This window comes from Nipponia nippon, unplaced genomic scaffold, assembly GCF_047370975.1.
Source record: "Nipponia nippon isolate SJK-2023a ecotype South Korea unplaced genomic scaffold, ASM4737097v1 scaffold_6, whole genome shotgun sequence".
NCBI classification, from domain to species: Eukaryota; Metazoa; Chordata; class Aves; order Pelecaniformes; family Threskiornithidae; genus Nipponia; species Nipponia nippon.
In genome coordinates, this window is record NW_028262380.1 from 79,940,535 (window position 1) to 79,967,148 (window position 26,614).

The window sequence follows — 26,614 nt, forward strand, 5'->3', positions numbered from 1 at the left end:
GAGCCAGTGAAGCCATTATTTACAAGATTTAAACACGCGGTTTTGCCATGGTTAATGAAAAATATATGGCTTATTAAAATCGAAATAATTTGTTAAACATAAAACGTCATTCCCTTAAAGCTATAATTTGCTATACCATTTAGAAATAACAGCGTAGATTTTCTTAAATTAGTTGTTTGCTTAAATAAATCTAAATAAACCCAGACAGCCTATTTAGGTAAGTGGTAGGCACTTGAGACAAGTAAGACACCAAAACCAGCGAAATGCACACACGCAAGTACACAAAACACTGAATGCCTCTTAACTGTCCCCTGTTGGGACTGAGGATCCTGGCGGAAAAACGGAGTGTTCTGAGTTCACGTGGTACCACTGGAGATTGGCAAGCCAGAAAACATGACAGGGAGGGAACAGATTGCTTCCTTTCACTGAAATAGATGATTTAACCTATTTACTATGTATGGCACACAGTCGTTAGTCTTTAAGAAAAAAATGTTGACAGGCTGTGTGCGTTTGCTGATACCACTTGCTTCTAAATTTGCACCTCATCAATTCATTATTTAAGGAAGTAAGGAAGGAAAGAAGCCACGTCTTAATTTGTGTAGGTGGATGATAATGCAAGAGCCAGCGAAGCAAGAGGACAACCTGCGGTTGAGCCAAGAGCAGAACTTGTCCTAGGAGGGAGAACGTGCTGCCGTCCTTGTGCTGCCGGTGCTTATGCAGCGTAACAGAGCCCTGGTAGCACCAATGTGCTGGTTGGTCACGCAGGTAAATGGCAAAAGGGAAGAAATAGGAAAGATGGGCCTGACTTCCCCTGCTTTCTGTCCTTCTTTGTTGTAACCTACCCTCCCACCCTGGACTCGCTCTCAGAATTTTTGAAAGCCATTTTGAGAGGGATAAAGGACGAGATGTTTGAGCAAAGTCACTGAACGATGGAAACTGCAGCTACTTTGGTCTTAAAGCTTTGGCCCTCCATAGCTGCTTCTGTCAAAGGATTTCACGCAGCTTTAGAGGCATCGATAAGGTTGGCTTCACAATGCCCTGTGAGAAGAGGAGAACTTAATTATTACTCTGGGTTGCGAAAACGAAGAGCTGTGATGGGCAAATTCATTTTAGCTTAGCTATGTGGCTTAAGATACTTTTGCCTTGCTCAAATCTGTCACCTTTCTGAAGTCAGAGGTTACTGCCCAGGTGCCAGAGGGAGCAAAAGGGAACGTAATTTTGTCTTTGCCAACTCAGACCGCAGTCCGGGGTATTGGCTTAAACTGTCGTTGAAGCTAGGTTTCTGCTAGGACCAAGACAAATTTTCTCTGGGGTGGGCAACCTCTGAGAGAGGGTAGAAAGAGTAAGATCTCAAGAGAATGCCACTATTTAATAAAGAGTTGGAGTCCTGTGTGCTTTCTCCTGTGTCTCAAGGGAGGTTTGAGACAAATCAATAGAGATTCCACCTTTCCTGAATCCGTATTTTGCTTCTTTAGCTGCCAGTTTACTTTAGGATGGAAAAGTGGAATGTTGGAATGTGCAGGCATAGTTTTTCATTTTTTAAATTTCTTTTTTAGAAAATAAACTATCTGCAGGTAATAAAAGGCCATGAAACGCTTTTTAAACAAGCAGCTGAAAACATGGCCATAATTGGGAAGAATTTTGAAGCAGGAGCTATTGAGTCAGGAGAAGTGGAATTTTGTAAGCACATTCCTGAGGGAGTGAGTGGGAGAAACCATTCTTTCTGGTGAGAACGTGAAATAGTGTATATGTATTTTGGGGTTTTATTAAAAGGTATAGTATGCTTCACATGATTCCGCTTGTTCAGAGAGCTGATTTAAGTGTATCTTTTCTACCGATAGGCTAATCAAGAGGTCCATAATAGTCACACACTTGAAATTTTTAATGTTGTGAGATTGTTGTTTTGTTTCATTTTTCCTGTCTCAGTAACACACCTTGGCAATTGCAGATTCAAGGAGAGAATGAGAATTTTCTTTTATTTTTTCATCCCAAGGGAAGATAGCAAAAAAGAAAAATATTTTTTCAGCTAGAAAAGCAAAAGAAAAATAGGTGGATGAGCAAATTACTGTGCTTTTTTGTTTTTTTGGCTCCAGCATTCTGTTTCTTACCACCAGAATATCTGCATCTGTATTAGAAGTTGTGTAAGCGTCTGAACTGTGCCTTCCTCAATCAAATTCCTGTTTTGCCGTTTCTGTTTAGGTCCTTCTGTTGTAGGAGAGCTAGAGGTATTTTTCTCATTTTCCTTCTTCTGAGATTTGAAAAGTATCCCACCTTGTACTGATGCATGAGACCAGGAGAAAACCAAGAGTTTCAGGTGGTGGTAGGCTTTCTTTTTTTTTTCCTTTTTTTTTTTTTTTTTTTTTTTTTGCAAAAGACGTAACAAACTCTTAACTTCTAATGTTAAAGAACCTGGTTTTGAGACTGTGATCAGAATGAGGAACCTGTGTGCAGGAACTTGACCCTGTCTGTCCAATATCCCTTGTAAGTCTGGTACCTGGAAGTAAAACGAGCCTCTCCATTTCACCATGCAAGCCCCCGCACTATACCTTGACTTGGAGACTGAATCTGCAGAGCAATAGTCAGAGTTCTCGCCTCCAGTGTAGCTCGAGACCCTGTTCGGTGAACATGTTAAAAAGAGAACTGATAGAGATGTGGGCTTCCTCAGGTTTCAGGCCATGGTGCTAATAATAAAGGTCAACGTGTCTGTCTTTTCTAAGAGATTTTCAAGTTTAAACTGTCGGTAGTATTGTTTCCACAAAAAGGTTGGGTTTCACTGGATTTTCTAATGAAATTTTTTTGATGGAAATATTACTTCACCAGAAAGCTGACCAGATTTAATTACTCTGACTTTTCAAAAGCGCTTTTAGTGTGCTGGAGAAGTCTAACATGAAGTGGAAAAAGACAGCAACGTGGATATCCATCCTGACTGCCTACTGATAGGCTGTTTGACATGTGGGAAACCTGTAGAAGATACACTGAATTCCTGAAGCCTTGCAGAGAGCTAAATAGGTGAACTCAGGCAAAGCAGTGACATTCATGGAGTAGAAAACCATATAAACCAGAGCAGAAGGCATAATCAGAACTTCTTGTAGGTGAATCTGCGAAGCTCATATTAGTTTGGTCCCAGTGACCCCAGTAAGGAACGCCAGTGACCCAGCGAGGCTTTTGTTCCAGCACACAAAATCCTTAAATGTAGCTGATGCAAAGGATATTTGTATGCTCAGAAGGAATACCGATGAGAGATTTTTCCAGAGCAAATGAAAGAAAAAGGAGGTTTGTTCATACGCAAGCGCTTTAAATCGTAGTGAAGCTAAAGTATTAATTTGGAGTTGAACAGAGAAACAGGTGGAACAGTTATGTCGGATCTTGTACAGGGAATGCAGGTAAGCTCAGAAGAAAAGTAGATATTTGCTTGTCAAACCAATCATTTGCAATTCTAGAATTGCAATTGACTGTAATTTCAAGCATGGGTTTTTTTCCTTCATCCCACAGGAATGAGAATGAAGATAGATGGAAAAAGTGGAGGGGGGGAAAAGACACTTTCTCTGAACTTTTCAGATTCAGAGGATTGTAGAAAGTGTAGTTAATGCAAACCTATTTAGCTGTGTTGGACTGAGATACTTTGATAGGCTGTATAAAATGCCTTGCATTAGATATTTGTTTTTCCATCATACTACAAAACCTTGTGCACTTTATGAAGCACTGAACGTTAGCCTGGAATAGTGCAGAACAGCCTGCGTACCACTGTCATCTATAATTCCAGATGTGCAATAAGATACATAGGCTTATACAGCCATGTTTTTATTTTTCTTGTGGAAATCGGAATTTACATTAATCCACACTGAAAGAGAAGATATTCTTCCCTTACTCCTTTTTTAATTGTATCTTTGGGAGTGGCTAATTTAAGGTATATCAGGAATGAATTAAAAGTTGTTTGAGCTTTAGTGCTTCTGATATATGAGAATACAATTGTCTCTCCACGCAACCTTGCTATTACCGTTAAGTGAAAATTTATTGTCCTTCGAGTTGACCTGTAGCATTGGCAACACACAGAATTACCGTTGTGGGTTTTTTGTTGGGTTTCTTTTTGACAGACAAGGATGATGAATTTCTCATAGCACATGAGAGACAATTCCAAAGAGACAAACGAGAATCAGTCAATGGGTCAGAGAAACACAGTTCAAAGACCCATAGTTCATAAAATATTTACGTACTGTTATGAAAATAAAGGGGAAAGGGAGTTTATGTACCATACCAAAGAACTGAAGAGCCAGCATAAAAGTTTCTTTCACATCCCACAACCGAACCTAACTTACATATTTCAAGAGAAAGTGTGTCCAGCCATGGCTTTTCTGCAACTGTCCCGGGGTGTATGCCATTTCCAAATACAATAATTCAGGGCTTTGCTATTCTGTTGTTCCTAGGCTGATGCATCATTGCCAAGCTATGCTCTTTGTGACCAAGTGCAGAAAACTAGTTTGCCACAAGATTTTTTTTTTTCTGCATAATAATGCAATCTGCAAATGAAAAAGGGGCAGGAGGGAAGCAACATCAGAAAATGTAATGGACTGTTTAAACTTGAATGATATTAAAAAACCCCCAAAACCCACCCCCACCCCCCAAAGCAGAAAAAAAATCTGAACTTCCAGGCAATAAAAGCCTGAGAAGTAATTACGTTGTCTGTTAGCTAGCTCGTGGTGTCCTTTACACTGTTATTACATATTGTCATGTCTACATTAGATGCTTTTCAAATTTCTTTTCAGTTTAGATAAGTAGATATTTGTTTTTAAAATACTGCACTTAAATAACAATACCTACTACTGGCTTTATGTCTGAAATATTATTTACTGAAAGTTGGAAAGAAAAGTGTACAAAAAGTAATGAAAGACTTAATTTGAAGTTTCAGGTAATGTTAATAACTGGATCAAGCCCTAATGAAATCACCAAGTTCCACTCTGATTCTAATGTGGTTTCTGTGGATTTTTCATCTTTCCCTTCTTTCTTTCATCTCCTTTCTTCCTAATATAGTGCAGCAGTCGCCATTCTTACCAGGAGAGATTGATGCAGTTTCCCCAGATGACCATCAGTACTGCTCCCCTGTTGGTCAAACAGATGATATCAGAAAGACAGAAGAAACTTCATTTTCCCAAGTCAGAGCCAAAATGCGCGTTTAGCCCAGACTCTTAGCTCACCAAGGAACGCAAGCTAAGGCTTTACAGATCTTTTGCCGCTGTCCCGTTTTGTTGCTGCTGACTCTTTAGCCGCCTCTCTTGCATTTTGATTTTGAGCCTGGTTTTGAAAAGCAGATGTTTCGTTTTAACACAAATAAAAGCTAAGAAGTTGGTCCTGCCATTTATAGAGCACTGCTCATGAAAAGCTGGGCATAAGATGAACTGTTGAGGAATTTTACAGTCGTGCAGCCAGATTACTAGAATCCAAAATATATTATGTGCTGAATATTGAACAAGTCAACTGGGACAGTTGGTGAAGAACTGGTACATTTAGGCAGCATGGTTAAGTTGCAGGGGTACATTGGCAGAACCCGTTGAAAATGTGTTTTACAGTGTGCACCCACTCTTGTGAGAAACCTGGTTAACTGATCCTTGATAAGCCCATTGCTCTCAGCCAGTAGTTGCAAAGTTGGCAATAACTTATTAAGCTCAAGTTGTAAATAGTAAGGAAATGCAGTACCCGAGGCTTCAGGTTTGCTTAATGTAGATGGATAAAAATCTGTAGAGAAAATTGTCAAGACACGAAGTTGATCTAGTTTGTAACTGAAAATCAGTTAGCATCATGCATCCGACTATGTTCTTGCTTTTCTAACCTTTCCTTGTGTGAGGCTGCCTTTTTAAGAGCTCTCTTGTTGTCCATCTCTGGGGCACTGAACCTAATCACGGACTTTTCTTATGCCGTTGTGGAGCCCCAGGCTGTGACTGGGAAGACCAGGGCTCTTTCTACAGTCGTGCCTTTGGTGCTGGGTTACTTCCGTGAGATGCTTCATTTTTCCCTATCTCGGAACGCCTATATTTGAAATAGGGATGTTGATTTATCTGTTTTGTGGGGCGCTTTGAGACTGAAAAGGAAAAGCGGTGTAAATGAGTTCTATATTGTTATTACTAATAGGAAAATACAGATAAGAATTTTGTTACCGAGTCAGCTGACAGGCTCCCTGAAGGGTGTACAGCTTCTTCTGGGCTGCTTCCCTCCTATGTGACCCATTAGAGCTACACTGAGAAGACGGATTTGTTTAGTGAATGGAAAAGTCTCTTAGAAAGACAACTGAACAGATGTGATGTTCACAGATTCGGCAGTTTTATTAACATCTTCGCGTTTTTTCAAATGAAGATAGCTCTGTGGTATTGTCACAACTCATCAGCTCTGTGTGGTATTGTATGGTTCTAATGCAGACAATACTATACAATGTCAGCAAATCACTATGCGTGTGTTCGGTTGTGCTGATTTTCTCCTCCTTTAACTCTCTTGGCTCCTGAAGAGGAAAGAAATAATTTATCTTCTCATTCATGACAGATACGAAGCATGCCTGATCCTTCTTTCTTCTCCTTCCCTCTTTTCCCTTTACAATCCCCGCAATTCCCATATTGCTCTGCCCACACAGAGATGAATGTTGAAAATAACAAGAACAGACTCTAAATGATGATGCTTCATTCGTTTGGCATTACAGCATTTTGTTAATTTTGACATTATCGCCGTGATTATTAACCACTGAAATCCATAATTTCACAACCTTGGAAGGACATAAGTGATTTGGGAGCCACAAGTTATTTGCCACTGATTGAGTAATGTTCCACGTAGTTAACTGCGCTTGAAAAGGAGTGATGGGTTATGGTCTTACTGTTGTCTTTTTCAACAAATGCTTGGCTCCCACAAGAAGCCCTAAGGTTAAAGATCAAATGTGTAGGAGTTGCTTTTCTGTGATGATGATAATTTTGGTTTGGAACCTCTGAGAAAACAGAGTATGCCCTTTTAATTCCCCTTTTTCAAAAGAAAAAAAAACGGGGGGGAGGACTACATCATTCATGTATTTGCTTATATGGTATACACTTCTACTGGGGCAAGAGGATTACAAGTCAAAATAGAGAACAATTTACTGATCTCCTTTAGCAAAATAAGCATTTTGGTCAGTGTACGTATTTTTTCTTAATAAAAAAGTTGCCGTGCGACTCTAAGGAGCTAGATGTCATATTAGACCTCCCCATGCACACGCAAGTATACATAAGTTTGTGCCCACCTTAACAAATTCAGTTTTCCTGTCTGGAGTGCAGGGGTTACAGAAAAATCTTGAAGGAACAGATTTTTTTTGAAGGAAGCTTGTCCTGGTTTTGGCTGCAATAGAGTTAATTTTCTTCCTAGTACCTGGTATAGTGCCGTGTTTTGGATTTAGGATGAGAATATGTTGATAAGACACTGATGTTTTAGTTGTTGCTAAGTGGCGCTTACACCAAGTCAAGGACTTTTCAGCTTCCCATGCTCTACCGACTGAGAAGGCTGGAGGTGCACAAGAAGCTGGGAGGGGGCACAGCCAGGACAGCAGACCCTGACTGGCCAAGGGGCTATTCTGTACCATATGATGTCATGTATGATGTCATGCTCAGCATAGAAACTGGGGAAAGCTGGCCGGGGGGCCGCTGGGCATCGGTCAGTGGGTGGTGAGCAATTGAGTTGCGTGTCACTTATTTTGTATATTCTTTTATCATTGGTATTATTATTATTTTCCCTTCCTTTTCTGTCCTATTAAACTGTCTTTATCTCAACCCACAAATCTTACTTTTTTCCCCCCTGCCTCTCTTCCCCATCCCACTGGGGGAGGGAGGGAGCGAACGGCTGTGTGGTGTTTAGCTGCCTGCCAGGTTAAACCACGACAAAGCTTAATAATGCAGATTGGGAATCAGTGGTCTTTTTTTAGTTGCCGTAACGGGTATTGATTTCATGGAGATTTAGGGACCTGTTTTTGAGAATCCCATTAGGCACCTATTTGTGTCTTAGCTGTAAAAACATTGTAAGACTGGTTTCTGAAATTCTTGTCATGTTGCAAAGACGGGAAGTGCACTTAAGCATCAGTTCAAGAACAGGCAGTTGTTTAAATCCATCCCATTCGAGAAAGCTCTTCTGTCTCCAAGGAATGTAAGCAGGTGTGGAAGGTCTGTCCATACAAAGGGATCTTCCCGAGTCAGAGCTCTATAGCTATTTAATGAAACAAACACTTTGATAAATGTGAAATGTTTCACTTTCTCCTTAACAAGTAATGTTTCTCAAAGAATCACTACTTCTACCTTTTATTTTTACTTTTTAAAAGAGTTTTATTTCTCATGGCTCTAAAAGAAATCTTTGAAAAAGTAAATGCCTCGCATTCTAAAAGATCACGATTTGAATTAGTTCAGCTTTTCTTAATTGTTTTTAATTTACAATATTATGTTGATTTTCTCTTTCAACTGTTGAAGTTAGTGATGGAAATTCATGGGCTATGACAATATATGCAATCAATTAGTAACACAACACCACAATTTATGCTCATTCTTTCTGTATAATATACATGGGTAGGGCATAGTGAGCTCAAGAATAAGAACAGCATACAGCTGAACGAGAGAAATATGAATGTATGAGCGTCTTTTAGTTTGCCTGTAGAACAAAATGGTTTGCTATCAAGTGTCCATCTGGTAGTGCCCCTCTGGAGTGCCTTAGAGTATGGAAAGGGCAGCGAGGTCCAAAGTACCAAAATAAGAGATCTGAACAAGAGCCCTGTGAAGTCAGTGAGAACTTCATCCTTGGTTTTGATCCCTGAATCAGGCTGATAATCCCATCCACCTCTGCCAAGTTACGCTTTGCCTTGAAGTTCTTTTATAGCACAATATAGAATAGTATACATATAGAATAGTATACCTCCTACCTCAGTATGAGTCATCTACGTTTTCAAGAGGGCATCTGTCCTTAAATCACTTATCACAGGGTATATGGTGCTAATATCACTCTATTAAACAGGTGTTTTCAGGTAGGGGGGAAGAAGCCCCACAAAAGGCAGGCGTACAGCGTTGATGGCATCAATGCATAGGCTTCATGAATGTACTAGGATTTAATTGTTTAATATATTGAATGCATACTGCCAAAACTTTGTGCGTGTCTGGTTTACACCTCACGCTTATCCAGCTCACTCCATTAGATGAGTCATTCTTGTGGTATTTTGTCTGCGATCAAAATCAACGACTAACTTCTTAAATAAGTCACGGTTTCATTAATATATTAACTTTTTATAGCAAATATTTTATTTATGCTTTATCTGGTTTTAGACATAATTGCTATACATGTAAGAGACGTGGTTTCTCGATTTTTGTTGGACTAACAATGATTAGGCACCTGTTTCCATTCACCCCCTATCTTATACTCCATTTTATTTCCAGGCACTGCGGCTTCCGTCTCTGTTAGGCTTTTGGACACTCAAGCAATGCAAACAGTAAGGCAAGATGCGAGTGAGGAGCAGCATAAATGAGAAATTACCGATCGTTAGAAAGGATTAGAGAGTGCAGCAGTGACATGCAAGATAGCACTACTTGTTTTGCTAAGCCGGATTTAGGAGGGAAATAAAGAAGCATTTATCCAAATCACTTCATTATTCAGTCGCATGGAGGCCTAGGAACAGACGCGCTGTTAACCTCCATCCCTTATTAACTGTAGTTTGTTCTCTTCCGTGGTGTAGGAGACTGAAGGGAAGGGAAAAGGGTAGCAGGATGGTGGGAGGGGGGTTGGTAGTGCCCCATGCCCTGGCATCTTGCAACCGTCAAATGTGTGGGCTGCCGTTAATCACCGGAACAGAGAGCTTTCGGATTTCACTGCGCTCCTGCTCCGCATAGCAGCCTTACATTTCTCCTAGCCTTTCCCTAATTTGGACAGAGCGCAAAGAGAGCAACTCGAATCCGTTTGATGGAGAAGGAGAAAACAGCCCTATGAAGTACCAAGTCATGGTCAGAGGCAGCCGTGGGAGCTGAATCTCAGGGGCATTTTAGTATTTGCTCCTGTTACAAGGGATGGGTTGCAGAGAGCTGGACGTGGTACCTGCTGAAGTTGGTTTGTTCCTTTTCAGTTCCAACATATGGAGCTTTTAAGGGAGAAAGAAACTGATGACCACAAAACTTAAGAATATGTGGGAGGGGAGTTCAATTTGTCTTCACGCTTTTATTGCCTTCCAGAAATCTGAAAATCCCTAAAGTAAGAAAGACATCGTGCTTTGAATACAGACATCTTACTTTGCTTTTTATGCCATATTATACAGTATGTACTATCTCTGATGTGTTAGTTAGAAGTTGTCACGTGAACGACTGACAGCCCAGAAACACTGCTCCCCACTCCTTTGCCGCAAAAGCACACCTACATCTACATCCACTCAGATAATGGCAGCGAAGGGATTTCATTTCCATGCTGAATCTCCCCTGTGAATAAACAAAGATGTTTCATTTCCCCATGTTGTCAATCAGGAACCTTTCATCTTGGACACAGGTTAATAAAATACTTCATTATCTTAATACATTTTTTCTTCGGGAACTGCACACAGTGCCTTCAGCGCCAGCCGTTGTCTTAACCAAAAATGGACTGGCATGTTGTGGTCAGTTCTGAAAAATGGGTTTTAATACAATGTTTCTCAAGTGAATCGGGAAGCAGAAAAGAAAATCCAGTAGCGCTAACAACAGTCTGAATTTAATGAGGAAGGAGGATCTAATTCAGTAGCCAGCAATACATGACAGAATTCGTACATAACTACCAGTAATCACTGTAAATAAGTAGATGCTGGTAAGTACTGTGTTTTAACAACTCCAGTTGCAAACTGGTTTTAGCATCAGGGTGATGGTCCTTTGCATCTTGCCAGTGTTTTTTATCAGAAGACTAAAAAGCCCATTTTGAGCGTTAGCTGCGTTGTACAAGGGACATAGTGCCATCCCTGCTGAAAGGGATGAGAAACACAAAAGACGAAGAAACTAATATCGAAGTGTCAACAGGACAAAAGAAGTAGAGGGCAGTTGCACTGCTCAGGCTAAAAACTATGCAGAACCCAGAAGAAAGCGTGTCTCTTGGCTCCCAGCCCTCTGTTTCAAGTCAAGGTTATTCCTTTTGCTAATGATTCAGTGCCACTGCTGTTGCCAGTAAATGTCAGCCCAGAAAACTAGCTATGTTGTTGAGAAGTCAAAATGCATTTTTTTCTTCAATCCAGATAAAGCTGTTCTTCATATTATCAGGGCTGTAGCTTTTCTTGGAAAATTATTTCAGTTCTAGCAGAAGTTCTGGAGTGGCATGAAACGATTTCTGGCATGTGTCTGTCCCAGGATACCGGTAGGGACAACAGCGAAGGGCATCGTTGTCTTGCTGACAAGAATGCTGGCGTTAAAGACCTTAAACGGGAGGTGTCTGGGTGAGCATTGCAGGGTATGTGAAACTTAAAGTTCTGTTGCTTAAGGGGATTAACTGGATGGTGCGCTCTCACTTTTTCAGTTTTGAATAATAGTTTACCATTTAATATGCAGCTGATGTGTCAGCAAGTGTCTAGAAATGTGTAATTAAGCTTTAAACGTAAATGCTCAGCTATATCACATTGCTCTAGGTGGATATCCTGCTATGTTGAACTGCTGGGTGATATATGGGAGATGAAGGAAGAGATAATGATTTCCTTTTTTACAATAACGTTATACGATAGACCGCATTAAGCAGAACAAATAGAACAGCAAAGTTGAGGTGAAACAGAAATAATCATCCAAGACTATTTCTTAATTAATCAGCGTTCTCAGTGAATGTCTACACTAGAAAAGGGGTTTCGTGCATTAATTCAGGGACTCATTTTGATGACACTGAGCACAAATTTATCTGAAAGAGTACTCAATTGAAACTGATGGAATCGATCCTTGTGTTTAAGTAGCTGCATATTGATTAAAGGGGCTAGAATCTGTTCTCTTTCCTGTAATAGGTGCTTTCAGGCCGTTGAGCTTGAGACACATCGTAGAGCAGGACAGTAGGAATATTAAAAACACTAAAGAGAGATTGTGGCCATTACCACTTGATTAGCATACTCTCAATGATAATTTATCTCTAATTTTAAATAGAGTCTTAAAGACTAATCTAAGGTTTCAAAAGAAACTTAATGGCCTATGATGTATTTAAGCTCAATAAGGTGATGAAGCTATGACATTCTCCAATGTCATGCTGAGAAATGGCATGTTTATGTAGTCATTCAATGGTTAATAGAAAATTACAGCTTTCACAAAGTTTGGGTGTTGTGTGAAGGTATCTAAAAGAGTTGAGATGTCTCTGGAGCTCCGAATAATCCTGATTTTTTTTTCGATGTCATAATGTTCTTTAATTATAAAGCAATTATCTCTCTCAAATGATATCATATAAAACCATGTCATGGTAGTTGTTAACCTATATTTTACATCATGTCATTTTGTCCTCAGTCATCCTTGCTGTCAATTCAAGGTCATTTTACAGCATTTAGATTGATATAGGCTCTAAGTACTGGATATATGAATAAATACGTAAGGACAATGTTAATTCAGAAGTAGTAATAAATGGTCAAAATGGGTACTTTAATTAAAGTGTAAGGTAAGAAAATAACTGTTTGGCTGCTGCCGTAAGGACCGCTATCAAGTATGTCATTTTTATGAAAGATGTCTTCTTATGAAAGGCAACCATATAATTAATATCTTTCACGTTCCTTAGGTGCGTTCACTGAATAAATTCTTCTTATATAGAGATGAACTAATTTTTCTAAACTGTCACACAATTATGAGTTTCAACCTTGAGATTTTTAGCTGAAAAAATATTTCACATGTGTCCATGGCAATTTTTTTTTTCTCGTCATGTAAAAATGCCTATCTTATTACTAATTAATGTATTCTTTTAGGAAAATGCTTCAATGAGACACATTGAAATTTACCCTGTCTGCAAGAATGACTAGTCCAGGATATTAATAGTATCTGAGATGGTATTCTCTCCAGCACGGCAGTGAACACACAGGTTAAAATGAAGGCCACTTTTACGCACTTTTCAATGCTCAGGGGTTACGTGCTGTAGCACGGAGAACAACCTTTACAAACTGGTAGGTGCCGTGTCTCTGTTCTGGCATGCTGGTCTCGCTCCAGCCTCATGCAGTGCTTGCAACAGGGTCTGCAGACCAGTTTTTGAAGTACCCAAGGGGGGAATTCTTCTGCCTGCCAATTCATGGCTTGTAGACTCCATGTATCTCATTTTCTTCTGTTTTTCCTCCTGTAAAAATGACTGAAGCAGGACTAAAAAATTAATCTCTTGCTAATGAATTTCCTTTGCCATTTTCTTGCCTTAACTTCAGAGCAATACACAGGGATAGTCTGTTTATGTGAGCTCCTCTTCTTGCCAGTGTAGCTGCAGTATACTCTTGAACTCAGAGCAGTGCGTTGCTTTTCCTTGTAACATGTTGATTAGGTGTAATATCCGATGGGATCTATTTTTGCTGAGAGCCCAGAATTTGGTGGCAACGTCTGGATTTGTGGTTGGCATGCAAAGTATTGAGTCAAATTGTTTTCTTTTCATGTCACTTCCATGTAGACATGAAACCGAGAGCGCCGATTATGCAATCGCACATTTTTTTTCCCCTTTTTTCTAAATGAATAACATTCAGTGATAAAGTTGGAAACATTGCGCTCTGTTTCCACAGCTGCAGCGAAGTCGGAGCAGAGAAAACAATAGCTGCATATGCACACATATGCATTCCAGCTGCTGCCGACTCCCACGTTCTCCTTTATCCTTTTTGTCCTCCCAGTTGGGCAGATAAATTGTCTCAATGACAGGAAAGGTTAGTAGCGGATATGCTGCCAGTTTAATAATGTTTTAAAAAAAAAAAAAATCGGAATTAGTGTGTGAAACTACTAATTACAACTTAATTTGCGGGGTGATTTAAAGTCGAAACTTCTGCTTGAGTTTCATTACATGATTTTTATTTTTCCCTGCACTACCTGCCCCTTGCAACCAGGCAGAGTCACCCCGAGGAAACACAGATAAAGATTTCTGTTTCTTTTCTCTCCCAGCTTGGTCCCAGTGCCAGCTATTTTTCCTTTAAAGCTAGCAACTCTAGAGACAACAGTTTCTTTCCCGCTGTTCACCAAGCTCTGCCTCGCTCCTGGGGTGCCAGTTGCGTCAGCAGGAGTTGGAAAGATAAAAGAGAGTAGAGCTGGTGCATAACCTTGAGATGCAAAACTGGTCAGAATATAGAGCCACAAAGAACAACATTTTCTGGCTTGGTTCTCCAGCTTTCAAGCAGCAGAGTCCGGCGCTGTACCGGCACTTCTGAACCACCACGAGGATCTTGCTGGAAGTCCTTCTGGTTCTTGCTATTGATAAATGTTTATTTTTATTAATATAACTCTGGGTGGCATTTCTGTGTGCTGGATGATAAAAATACATGTGCGGTATAAGCAATATAGTGGTGTAAGGACGTTATTCAGATGACCAAATGTCAGGGCTTGCATGAGATCAGAATTTCCAAATTATTTTGAGCTTGAGTCAATGCATCAAAATCCAAATGGCATTTGGTTAAACAAGGATACCTCAGCTCCTGTAGGTCCTTGGAAAAAGGTAACTGGAACAAAAACGGTTACGTTATTAGTCCTCGAATAAATCGCTACTTTTTTTTTGCTTTTCCTGTATTTGATGGAAGAGCCGTAGCTGATTTAAAAACGCAAAAAAACCTTCACCACCACCCCCCAAAAACTTGAAAGTAGGGCAAGATTCAGAATCTTTCAAGTGAAATGTTTGCAGTAGCACTGCCAGAGTGATAAAACAGTAAATTATTTGAGTTAGACTTTTTATGTAAACGCTTGGTTTAGAAGTGGATATTTTTCTGCTCTGATTTATAAGCACATAAAAATTCAAGGAACACAGCTGAAGATGACATGAATGTGTGTATGTCTGCGTGTGAAAACTTCAGTTCTGTTTTATGTGGGCCGACACAGTGAAAGTCTGCAAAGGGTTGGAGTTCCCATTTAGTCTTTAATGTTGCATTTGCTTCTCTGATCCATTCAGCATTCCGTCCGTTGAATAGTTGGGAACCAGGACTATGGGAACGAGGGGGTTCCTGCCTACTTCAGAAAACGGACGGTCTTTGCCTCCCGCAAATCCCTCAAAAAAATTAAGCAGCGTTGGTCTGGCTGTGGCACAGTATTCTGCCTGTCGTTTGCTGCAGCAGAGCTCACTTGAACCCTTCAGCCATAACTCATATCCCAGCGAAGAACTGCCTCCGTGCTCTGGTAATAAATCTTTGCTCCTCTTTTTTCTACAAGGAGATTTTCTTCTCTAAGTCGTGCAGCCACCATCTCAGAGAAGTAACTCCCTAGCATAGTACCGTTTGCACCTATCAATAAAAGTATTTCATGTCTAATTCAAACCACTGGGACAATATTGTAGTTATGCGGAATATCTTACCCACAATCTTAGGCAGGTAGAAAAATAGGCAGTATAAGCCAATACATCCTTTCTACCCTTAATTTATATTGTTCAGTAAAAGGGTACATTTTGTGACCGATCGTGTTCTAATGTAGAAGGCGTTTCCTTCACTCCTTAGTGGTGTTCAGAATTTTAATCGGGACAAAATGCTGCACGGCTGACTTGAGAGTTATTTCCATACCTATAGCATCACTCATGTTCATGGCACAAACTTCGATTGCTTACTTTGGTCCTGGTTCAGCCAACTACCTGGCTGAAATCACATTCTTATTTAAACTATATGTTGAACTGAAGCCTTAGCTGTAACTTTACTTTGGAACCAAGTATCCGGCACTTAGGGCAGAAAAAACCACTTTCTCCAGCGCGGCTGCATAGCTGCTATTTTTGAAAGACAAACTGTAACTTATATAGTATAGGCTCCTTAAGCTTGTTTCTGAGAAGCCTATATTGCATGAAAACCAAAACTTTACGCTAGCATTTAGAAAATGTATCACATGGACTAGCACACCGTTGCCACAGGCCGTCAATACTGAAGAAACGTGATTGACGGAGTTTAGCTAACCTGGTCTTGTCTAGAACAGATATTCAAACAAATGCTGAGATGCCTGCTGCCTGCTCTTGCCCTCATCTAAGCATGATAAGTGGAAATTAGCAAAGGCAAGACTTGTCATCCATCTCTAAGTTAGGAAAAGACTGAAAATTTAGAAAACATTTTGCTTATCCATAAATGTACTTAATACAAAATGAGAAAGAAGCACTGTGGCTACAGGCTGTGGCTTTCATTGTCATCAGTCTGAAGGGACTATGAATTGATACTCGCTGACTGCTTTGCAGCAATTCATGTCAGGCTGTGATAGGTTTATTTGCATCTCATTTAAATCAGCTTAGCTCTGTCTCTCTGCCCCAGTGTCTCCTGTATCAACCTGCCCCTTTTCCAGCTTTACTCTCTGATTTTAGTTTTAAAAACCTTAGCAGATTCAGCATAAAACAGTTTCCATGGCAAATATTTCTGATGCGAAATCATTTTCGTGTGATTCTTCCATGTTGGTCCATGTCTGACCAGGAACTTTGCATCTCTCTGCCATGCTCTTCACCAGCCTGTTTGGAGGGCTGAAAGCAGAAGAGCTCCTGGACAGCTTCTGCTTCCCTCGCAAGCATCTTGCAGAGCTCAGAACAACTTTGCGGTAAATAACAGTAAACGTATCTGCCCAAAGTAACAGCTTTTTCAAACTATTAGGGTTTGTGGACTCCATGCTAAAACCTCAGTCCACTATAAAGAAGTCTTTATTATATCTATTTCCTCTTACTGGTCACTGAGTCCTGCTTCTAATGATTTGCTGGTGGCAAGTGGGATGTTGGGTTTCTTCTCTCCCCGCTAACTTGGACCTCTGAGGACCGGGAACCTCCAAGCACAAAATGTCACTGATTTCTATAGTCTTTACTCATCTGGAATAGCTAGATTTCTAGCTGTTGTGCTATACACACAGTTTCAGGTAAGATGTCAAAGACTGTTCTTTAGCAATCCCTCAGCCTACTTTATAGACTGGTATCTACTAGGTGTATTTTATTATTTTTAATGAGGAAATGCATAATCATCAATAATGGTCCCTTTAATTAATGTAGCATGCATAGCTCAGTGCTGTCACTTTGTTTGCAACACCTTCTGACAAATGATTTTTTTTAAATTTAAAATATTCTTTTCTAAATCCTAGGCTAGAGTTTATTATTTTAAAAATTGAGAATTTTTTTTTCCACAAATCCTGAGCTATGCAAGCATAATAAAAATACATTTTCCACATGTACTAACTAGAACTGTGCTAGCAAAAGTTCCTGAAATTAGAAACTTCAAACTGTGCTTCTTTGTTAATCTTCAGTGAGCCTTAAAAGAATCTCAGTTTGCAGACAATTAATGCAGTATTTTAAAATTATGAAAGCTTAAAACCAATAGTTTTGTACATGCGCACTACAAAATTAGAAACATCCCAGCTTCTTTCCCAGTGCAGAACCCACCCTGAAGTTAGGGGGGAATATACTCAATAGAAAACTCCTTAGGGAAACTTTTTTTAAGGAAGACTGGTTTGGCCTACATTTGTTTAAGACTGCATGAGCACCGTGGGGACGTGAGGCATGCCAGGAGAATCTCTTCTGCTACACAGACCTTAAGTCTTGCTCTCTGCTTCAGGGGAATAGTAGTGAAAATGTGCAAAGATTACTGTCATTGATCCACTTCTCTACTTTGGTTTGCTCTCCAGATGAGAACTGGGAAACTAATTTAGCTTTACTAAGGACATCAGAAGGGGGAAATTAAGCCTCCAAATGTTAATGCATTCCTCAAGCTCAGGTCAAATTGACTTTAGTGTCCCCGTGGTGATTTACATCCACAAAGACTCTGGCACTTGAATGTACAGTTGACCTTTAACAACTTAATGGTCTCTGCACCTTGAGACTGAAGGTAGGAGTAATGTAAAAGCCACTGGCTTAGCTCTCTGTCTTTCTAGATTAAAACAGGAAGGGAAATCATGTTGGAAGGCAGTATCATGAGCTCAGACTCGGGATGGAGGATTTATTTGGTTATTTATTTATTTTAAGAAACCTCTGAAATATTCCTCTCAGGATGCAAGAAGCAAAGGACCTGTGAAGTCAGCAAGATGCTCCCATTGGGAGCCCGGTGCTTTAAAGTTTCCACTACAAACAAGTAAACAAAGTGCTGTAACAGTCAGCTAGCATTAAACAGCTGCCTTGGCTGGAACAGTTATCACGGTGTTTTTACTGTAAACATCTGAACAACTTCCACACTAGTAAAATAGAAATAAGAGCAGAAAATGCACAAAGAGCCATCCCCATGTAGTGAGGATAAATGAATTTTCAATACGCATATTATTAGCTGAACATTTCACATAAATTTTACTTAGTTCCTTGTTCTGCAAATTTTAATATTTCAGGTACCTAATAGAGACAGCCACAAACTAGAAACTTGGAGGGGTAGGGAGAAAGAGAGCATAGTACATGCGTATAAAGTATTCACAAGTCTTGAACCCCTATACTTTATACAGAATATTATCAGTCTATTACCTTTATGTAAATACTGTCCATAAAGGTCCAAGTCTAAAGAACTATGAAGTTAGATTCTGTGGCCTGTCAGCATTTGCTTATATTTAACTGGCTACTAGTGTTGTAATTATCGTAATGAATTCCAGACTATTCATGATCATAACTTGCTTTCTGCATTTGGGATTAAATTCAACCAATTTATTCTAAAGAATTAGCTAATCTTGTGGTAGAAAGCGATGAAATCTATCGAATGTGTTTCACAGACATTTCATGGCAGTTAGTGAGCTCGTGAGTTTATCTGCTGGAGAACTCCCCCAAAATCGGCATCTGCCTCTTATTTCCTTTAGGTTTTGCCTTGTTCAGTTTTTTCTTCTCTTGCACTGTCTAAATACAGCTTCAAAACAGTAATGTCGAGACGCTTTTCCTATTGCTATTAATGCCATTTGCTTCCATATAATCGCCGTCTTTTGCTCAGATTACTTTGTTTTCCCATGAATGGTCTGCAAGTCCTTTGGAAACAAAATACTTTCACTGAAAAAGTAATATCGGCACATACTGGACCAATTAGGAAGGCATGTGGCGCAGAGCAGTGAACAAATCTCGACCATTTTTGTAATAGTGAAGAATATTCTGATAATCAGAGGTTGATATTTCTTTGAAACATTTCTACAGGTGAAATATTTTTACTTAAAGTTGATCATTTTGCAGATGCCTTTTTACATATATGAATAGAAGAATGCCTGTCTATTTGTATGTGTGCATACCTGTCTATTCAGAAGCACAGCTATGCCATAAATAGCGCACGCACACGCATGTGGGAAACGCACCAAAGCCTCGTGAAAAAAGGCAGCAGGAGAGAGTAGAAGCAGGGCTGCTCTATGTGCGCTGTAGCCAGCGTATTGAATAACTTACGGTGGCGACTGCTGAAATAAGACGCGTTGCTGTATGCCAGATATCTTCCTAGGAAGAATATGTATAACTGAGGCTAATTCTTGATATTTTTTGCTTCGGTATTTGTCAGATTAGCAGTGTAGGAATTTCATGCTTGGATATCGAATTGACAAACCCTAGCTGGGGAATCTGCGTGTTGTTTATGAATTCTTTATGAGAATTAACTTCGTGGGAATATCACGCTTTCGGGGTAGGCTTTGTCAAGAGGCAAGGGGGTTTGCAATGTGTCACAAATTCTGTTGCCCGTTCCCCCCAGGCTCAGCATCTCTGTCGCGGAGAAGAGTGGAAGGATCTCTATTACAACAATAACGCTTTAGAGAAAATTCTGATTTCCCGCAAAATTAGCTTATCGGGGAGAAACCGTCCGGCTGGGATTGGGGGTTGATGTCAAGATGGAGGATGCTGTCAATGTTTAAGAAAGCAGGAGCTATTTACTAAAAGAGCAGGGTGGGGGCAAGGACGTTTTCAGTTGGATCAAATAAGGGGAATTTACTGAAAGAGTTTAACAAGGCGGAGGAAAGAGAAGGGGAAGGAAACTGAATGCCTTGCCCGCACGTTTCCCTGAGGACTCTCAAAGACGGAGCGAACTGAAGTACGGGGCACGGCCATCAGTCAGCGTGGTTTCCATATTGTAGTTTACCTGTTTTGAAAGGAGAAGGATATTATACTTGAATCATGGGAAAGATGTGGGTATTTGTGTGCGCACGACGTTTCTTGTAGAAAAGCAAAGTGTAGATCCCAGAAACCCATAACTCTGAGAGTCTGCTTTAACTACCGCAGTATCTCCAGTGTCAGCACCAGCTTGTGAGTTTGGGGACAATTGGATGGCAGGGCTCCAGAGCCCCAAACTGGTAACAGAAACAATGCTCCGAAAAAGTGCCAGGGAGACAAAGACAAGCAGCAGCGCTGCGGCGTACCGAGTACAGGCTAGCTTAAAGCAGAGGAGCGCAACACCCAAAGCTTCTGCAATAAATTAGTTAGACGAGAGCTTCTGGTTCTGTGGAAATAAGTTCAAGAATAAAATGGGAGTTACACAACTATTACAGATTGGCAGGCATTGAAGACGTCTATGGTGCCTTCTAAGATCTTGGCCAGGAAGACATCATATAAAAGCAGACGTTAAGTTATTTATGGACAGGCAGAGCCTAATGTTTTTAATTTTCTAGATAGCTCAGGAGGCCGATCAGATTGGCAACACTAGCAGAATGTGTCAGGAAGTCCCAACTCCCACTATCACAAATTAATAAAAAAGTGTTTTGGGGGAAGATTCACAGCATTGGTGGACCTAGCTGTTCTATTCATGACTGAGAATTTAATCTGTTCTCACACTCGGGGAGAAGTCGTCTTTGGTTTATAGTGTGCTGTTACGTTTTATTTTTAGTGTCAAACTGATATAAATGGATTTGTCCTTGGTTTTTGATACTTACTACTGGCCATGCTGAATTCATTTTCTAATCATATGGAGGCCATATGTGTTCTTTACACATAGACTGTACTGCACTGCAGAATTTATTATCCTGTCCTTTAAATATACTGCTGTTACATGCTCAAAGTCCAGCATATTTATATGCTGTAGATATGTTTACCACTAGCAAATTATGAGGCATTGTAAAAATTGTATTTATCCACGTAATTTTCTGTAATCGTTGTTAAATGGGGACATGTGAAAGCTTTCTGTGGAGGAAAAAAAAGTATCTCGAAATATCTGTGCTCCTGTATATATAGGTATTTTGACTAGCTCAGTTCATGGAGGGAAGCATTTCATCGAACAGTTAGGGAAGGACAGAAGATGCCTGCTGAACAAGAGAGCCAGTGATGAAATTATCATTTCCTTCTGGGTGATCGCTCATAAACCTCTTTCACTGTCACTGCATATGCATCCTTGAATTTTGGCCAGGGTACTTGGCATCCACGCATACTTAAGCCTCTTACTCAGGAGATAAATGCCGGAGCATGGGACTGTAGGTGTTCCAGGAGAGAGCAGAGCCAGGCCCCATCAAGTGCGTGCTGACGACTGACTCAGTTGTTATAATATTAGTAATAGCTCTGCTAAGTCATAGCCCGTATGCGTATCGCATGATGGATGACCAGAAATCAGACCGTCGGGCTTTCAGTATTGCACGTGCCGTGAGAGCTGGTCCCGAGTCCGTGCTGTAGTACTTATTCATGCTCAGAAAAAAACCATGCAATCGTTCTGCTTTCTAGGGTTTGTACTATACATAAGGGGTACCGTAAAGGTCTGTGGGCTTGTCTGCTAGCTTTAAAATATTAGTGCCCAAATACTGGTTCGCAGGCAGCGCACTGCCTCTGAGATCCTTTGACATCGCTCACAGCTACAGGGAAGTTAAAACGTTAAAAATGAGGCCAGCAGGGAGAGGAGTGTGCGGTGCGGCTGTGTCATGTTTCTTGTTCAGTGTTGTTGCCCACTGGCCAAAGGAGGTGGGGGAACCACTCTTAAACACTCGTGAAGTGAAACAGATGCCGTTCTCCAGTTTCAGCAGATTTAATAGTATGACCTTGTTAGTTTTTGACATATGCACTTCAAAATATTTCCAGAGAAAACTGCTGCATGCACAGGAATATTTTCTGTTACAGTTATGCGCATGGGTGTCCTTGTGTAAGGGCCTGAGCATTTCTTTCCCCCATCCCGCCTGATGCCTGTCTCCTCCCTGCCTCCAGGTACCAGATACACACCGGCCTTCAGCACTCCATTATACGGCCAACCCAGCCCAACTGCCTACCTCTGGATAACATCACGCTACCTCAGAAGCTGAAGGAGGTTGGTTATTCAACGCACATGGTTGGCAAATGGCACTTGGGGTTTTATCGCAGAGAATGCATGCCCACGCAGAGAGGATTTGACACTTTCTTCGGCTCACTTTTAGGCAGCGGTGACTATTACACTCACTTCAAATGTGACAGCCCTGGGATATGTGGCTACGACCTGTACGAGAACGACAACGCAGCTTGGGATCATGACAACGGCATCTACTCGACACAGATGTACACACAAAAAGTACAACAAATCTTAGCTTCTCATAACCCCAGGAAACCTATATTCTTATATATTGCTTACCAAGCTGTTCATTCACCTCTTCAGGCACCAGGCAAGTATTTTGAACATTATCGATCGATAAATAACATCAACAGGCGAAGATATGCTGCGATGCTAGCTTGTTTGGATGAAGCCATAAACAACGTAACCCTTGCTTTGAAGAAGTATGGTTACTATGAGAATAGCATTATCATATATTCTTCAGATAACGGTGGGCAGCCCATGGCCGGAGGAAGTAACTGGCCTCTCCGAGGAAGCAAAGGGACCTATTGGGAAGGAGGCATCCGTGCTGTTGGGTTTGTCCATAGCCCCCTTCTGAAAAACAAAGGGTCAGTGTGTAAGGAGCTTGTGCACATCACAGACTGGTTCCCCACTTTGATCACACTGGCAGAAGGGCAGATCGATGAAGATATCCAGCTGGATGGCTACGATATATGGGAAACCATTAGCGAAGGCAGACGTTCTCCCCGGGTAGACATCTTACACAACATTGACCCGATTTACACCAAAGCCAAAAACGGGTCCTGGGCAGCTGGCTATGGGATCTGGAACACTGCGATTCAATCTGCCATCAGAGTGAATCATTGGAAACTACTGACGGGAAATCCAGGATATAGCGACTGGGTACCTCCACAGGCCTTCAGTAACGCGGGCCCCAACCGCTGGCACAACGAACGCGTTTCTTGGTCAGCTGGGAAAACAGTGTGGCTTTTCAACATAACCGCTGATCCGTATGAACGAGTGGACCTCTCTGCAAGGTATCCCGATGTAGTGAAGCAGTTGTTGCGGAGGCTTTCGCAGTTCAATAAGACTGCGGTTCCTGTTCGATACCCACCTAAGGATCCTCGGAGTAACCCGAAGCTGAATGGAGGCGTCTGGGGTCCATGGTTTAAGGAGGACGAAAAGAAGAAGAAATCAGATAAAAGTAAAGGTGCAAATAAGCAAAAGAAGAACAAGAAAAAAGCAAATCGAAAAAAAGGGCAATCATTACATTGCCGTTCACGTCTTGCTGGTGGATAGACTCTAAGCACACACTTTTGCCAAGTCTAAGTCAGCTTGGCCCAACTTTCTTGAACTTCTGCCAGAATATACTAGAAATGCTAGCTCTGCACTATGGATGAAAGTTGTCATTTTTTAATTTTTTCTCTGATTTCACCAGCACGCGATATCTCAACACTCTGCCTTGAGTGTCCGTAAACGGCCACGTGACAAACTTTCTCCTCTACAGGATGAATGGTGCTCATCCATCACAGCTACATTCCAGATAACAATGGCGGTAACACCTGATTTCAGTAAACTCATTTTCCATGGACGAATGGTGGTTCCTTGCCTAAATTAGTTGGAGTATTTGGAGAGTATGGAGACGTTATTGGCAGATGTTCTCGAACTGACAGATGATTCGCAGAGAGAACGGAAAAACAAAACTTGAGAACCTCTGTGGGTCAGAAAGCGTTAGTCACCAACCTCGGACATTTTTCAATACAGCACAGCAAGATCATGAAGCCATCAGAGTAACCTTTTAGAGGTGCTGGGGATGGGGGCATGATAGGAGGAAAGCTGCTTTGAATTAGACTTTGTCTGTCATACATAAATCAGAAATATTTTTAAAATTTCCTAGATGTGCTAAACTCCCCCCATTTGTAGTAAAACCAGAAGGTGGTTATTCGACACACATGAACAGCTAGCACATGCCATGTATAATTTATTATAGGCATAGACAAAAACACATCACCAAAGTGAATGTAATATTTAAACACTTTAAGATAACTATACAACAATACCTAAAAGACATAATTTATTTTACAGCACAATACTTATTTCTCTTCCATTAAAACCTTAATAACTGGGTGTTGCAAGGTAGCCCTTTGGGTGCTAGGGTTGTTTGGGGTTTTTTTCCTTTGATTTTTAATTTTATTTCCACTCTATCATTCAGAGTTTTATTTAACAGATCCGTATCCTCAGAGTACTGTAAAACAAGGAAATACTGTATACACTGCTAGGATGAGGAAGGAGAACGATTCAGGTGCATCATTTTTCATTATGTATTTGCCTCCAATTATTTTGAATGTAACAAAGTGATTATTTAATTTAGTAGTCACGTGAATATTGTTCAGTTTCTGTACAGAAGCTAGGCCATCTTTATGTTTGGGGGGAAAATTCTACTTTAAACCTTTTATTTATGTATCTATTAAAATAGTTTATTTTTATGGCATTCATAAAAGTAGTCTGCCTCTTCTTTGCATCAAGGATAGCAATTCTGTCCTCGTTTATTTTAAACGAACTCAGTAAGCTTTTTTATTACTATTATTTTTGGTGCAGGGATGATTTTATGATATTTCTGCTCTGAAAGAGAATGTCTTCTTCCAATATGCATATAATTTGAGACATGGCTCAAACTTTGCCCTTTTCCAAGGTGTCTGCATGGATGATTAATGGATGTACTGACTGCATATTCTTGGTGATCTGTGATAATTGATACAATACGTATGCACATAATAAGTTTCAAGATGGATTATGTTAAGTAAAATTGATGATTCATTTGTTAAATAGCTCTAACATATTTTGGTAAAGTTTAAAATAAGCATGCCTTTCAACTACATCTCACTTGACTCAGAAATCACGTTTATATAAATGGATTACAGTTGAAAAATTAAACATTCATAAAATCAGTGCACACTAAAATCTGAATCATGTCCAACGCTCCAACACCCCCTGACCTTTTTTGAAAAGAAACTAACTGCAGACATATACTGCCAAAACCTAGTAAGTACCATATTTTCAGCTATAAAGCAGAATAAAGCTGTCACTAATGAAAACTGAGAAACAAGTTAGTCATATTTTAGAGTTACTTTTGTAATGAGTATACTGCGGAGAAGATAGAAATGGACTGCTTGAATAGTTACCTATAAATAATGATTATAAAAGGGTGATGTGTATCTGCAGAAGTGTTTAATATTGTCACTGTTATTTTTCATATTGTGTGGTCCTTAAGAGGACTAATTAATTTTCTTAGAAATCTGTCTAGCTTTACTTAAGATCCAGACTATTCAATGAGTAATCAGGAACTCAAATGTTCTCTAATTTCTCACTTTTTTTTTTTTAAATGTACCATTGATATCCTTAAAAGAAATGATAATAACGTCTTGAGATATTATACTCCAAAATGTGATGTATAAAATTCATGTCTTTGAGAAAATACGTATCTTTTTTGTCTTTGAGAACAAGTGAGACTTTTAAAGTTAGTCTGGATCAGCTTTTAATACACAAGTATATGTACAAATTGGACAAATGTAGAAATGATGACTTTTTATGATGTACCTTTTCTAGTTTGGGACAGAATCTACATTTCAGTAATAATCATTAGGAGAGAATTGAAGGAAGCAGGAACTGATTTTGAAACATTATACTGTCTAGTTTGCAACTTAACCCATGAGTCATGATGTTTATGTTTGAAATACCCATGTTGCACACTGAGTTCAGCATTAGAAAGGAATAGTAATGTTTCTGACTTGCCAAGGTCATTTCAAAAAAGGCCAAAATTAGATGTGTAAGCTAAACTATACATAAAGAAGGACTAAGATATTTTAATTTATTTGGGCATAATAGAAACAAGGCACTGTAATAAAGCGTTATCCTCATAGAATCAATGATCACCCTTTTCCACACAAGTTTTATGGTTGCTTTGGCTTTTATTGGACTGAAGCCACCAGAGAGCATTATTCTCTGACAACATTTTGTTCTATAATTATTTATATCTGTTCTCTCTCAGGCAAAATGGGAGTCCTTGAAAGTAATCGGTGCAAAGCAGAACAGCAGATCAGTTCTTGCATGTCTGTATATTAAATAAATGTGCCACAAGAGTAAGTGTTTGTAGAGTACACGGTGGCAGTATGTTTTCTAAGGCTGCACTGGCTCTCGGTTTGGCCGATTCCCTTGAAAGTGATACTCTGATCTGGTATAGGGCAAAAGTTGGGTTTAGAGTGGGTTAGAAAATACAGTTTGGAAGCCTTCCTGAATCTTTTGCTGAAAAGATCCTGATGTGAAAATACTGTGTTGCGATGTTCCTGTCTACTCCGACGCAATACT

General features: G+C 40.1%; 1 protein-coding gene across 7 annotated transcripts in view; it reads left to right on the forward strand.

Moving 5' to 3' along the window:
* ARSJ (arylsulfatase family member J) overlaps window positions 1–24,752 on the forward strand; it is a 214,108-nt gene extending 189,356 nt beyond the window's left edge. For all 7 annotated transcript variants that reach the window (XM_087737055.1, XM_009472367.2, XM_087737054.1 and 4 more), the window contains one exon: window positions 22,153–24,752. In XM_087737055.1, the coding sequence (XP_087593181.1) occupies window positions 22,153–23,548 (1,396 nt within the window). In that variant the 3' untranslated portion in view covers window positions 23,549–24,752. The remainder of the gene's footprint in view (window positions 1–22,152) is intronic.
* The last annotated feature ends 1,862 nt before the right edge of the window (window positions 24,753–26,614 follow it).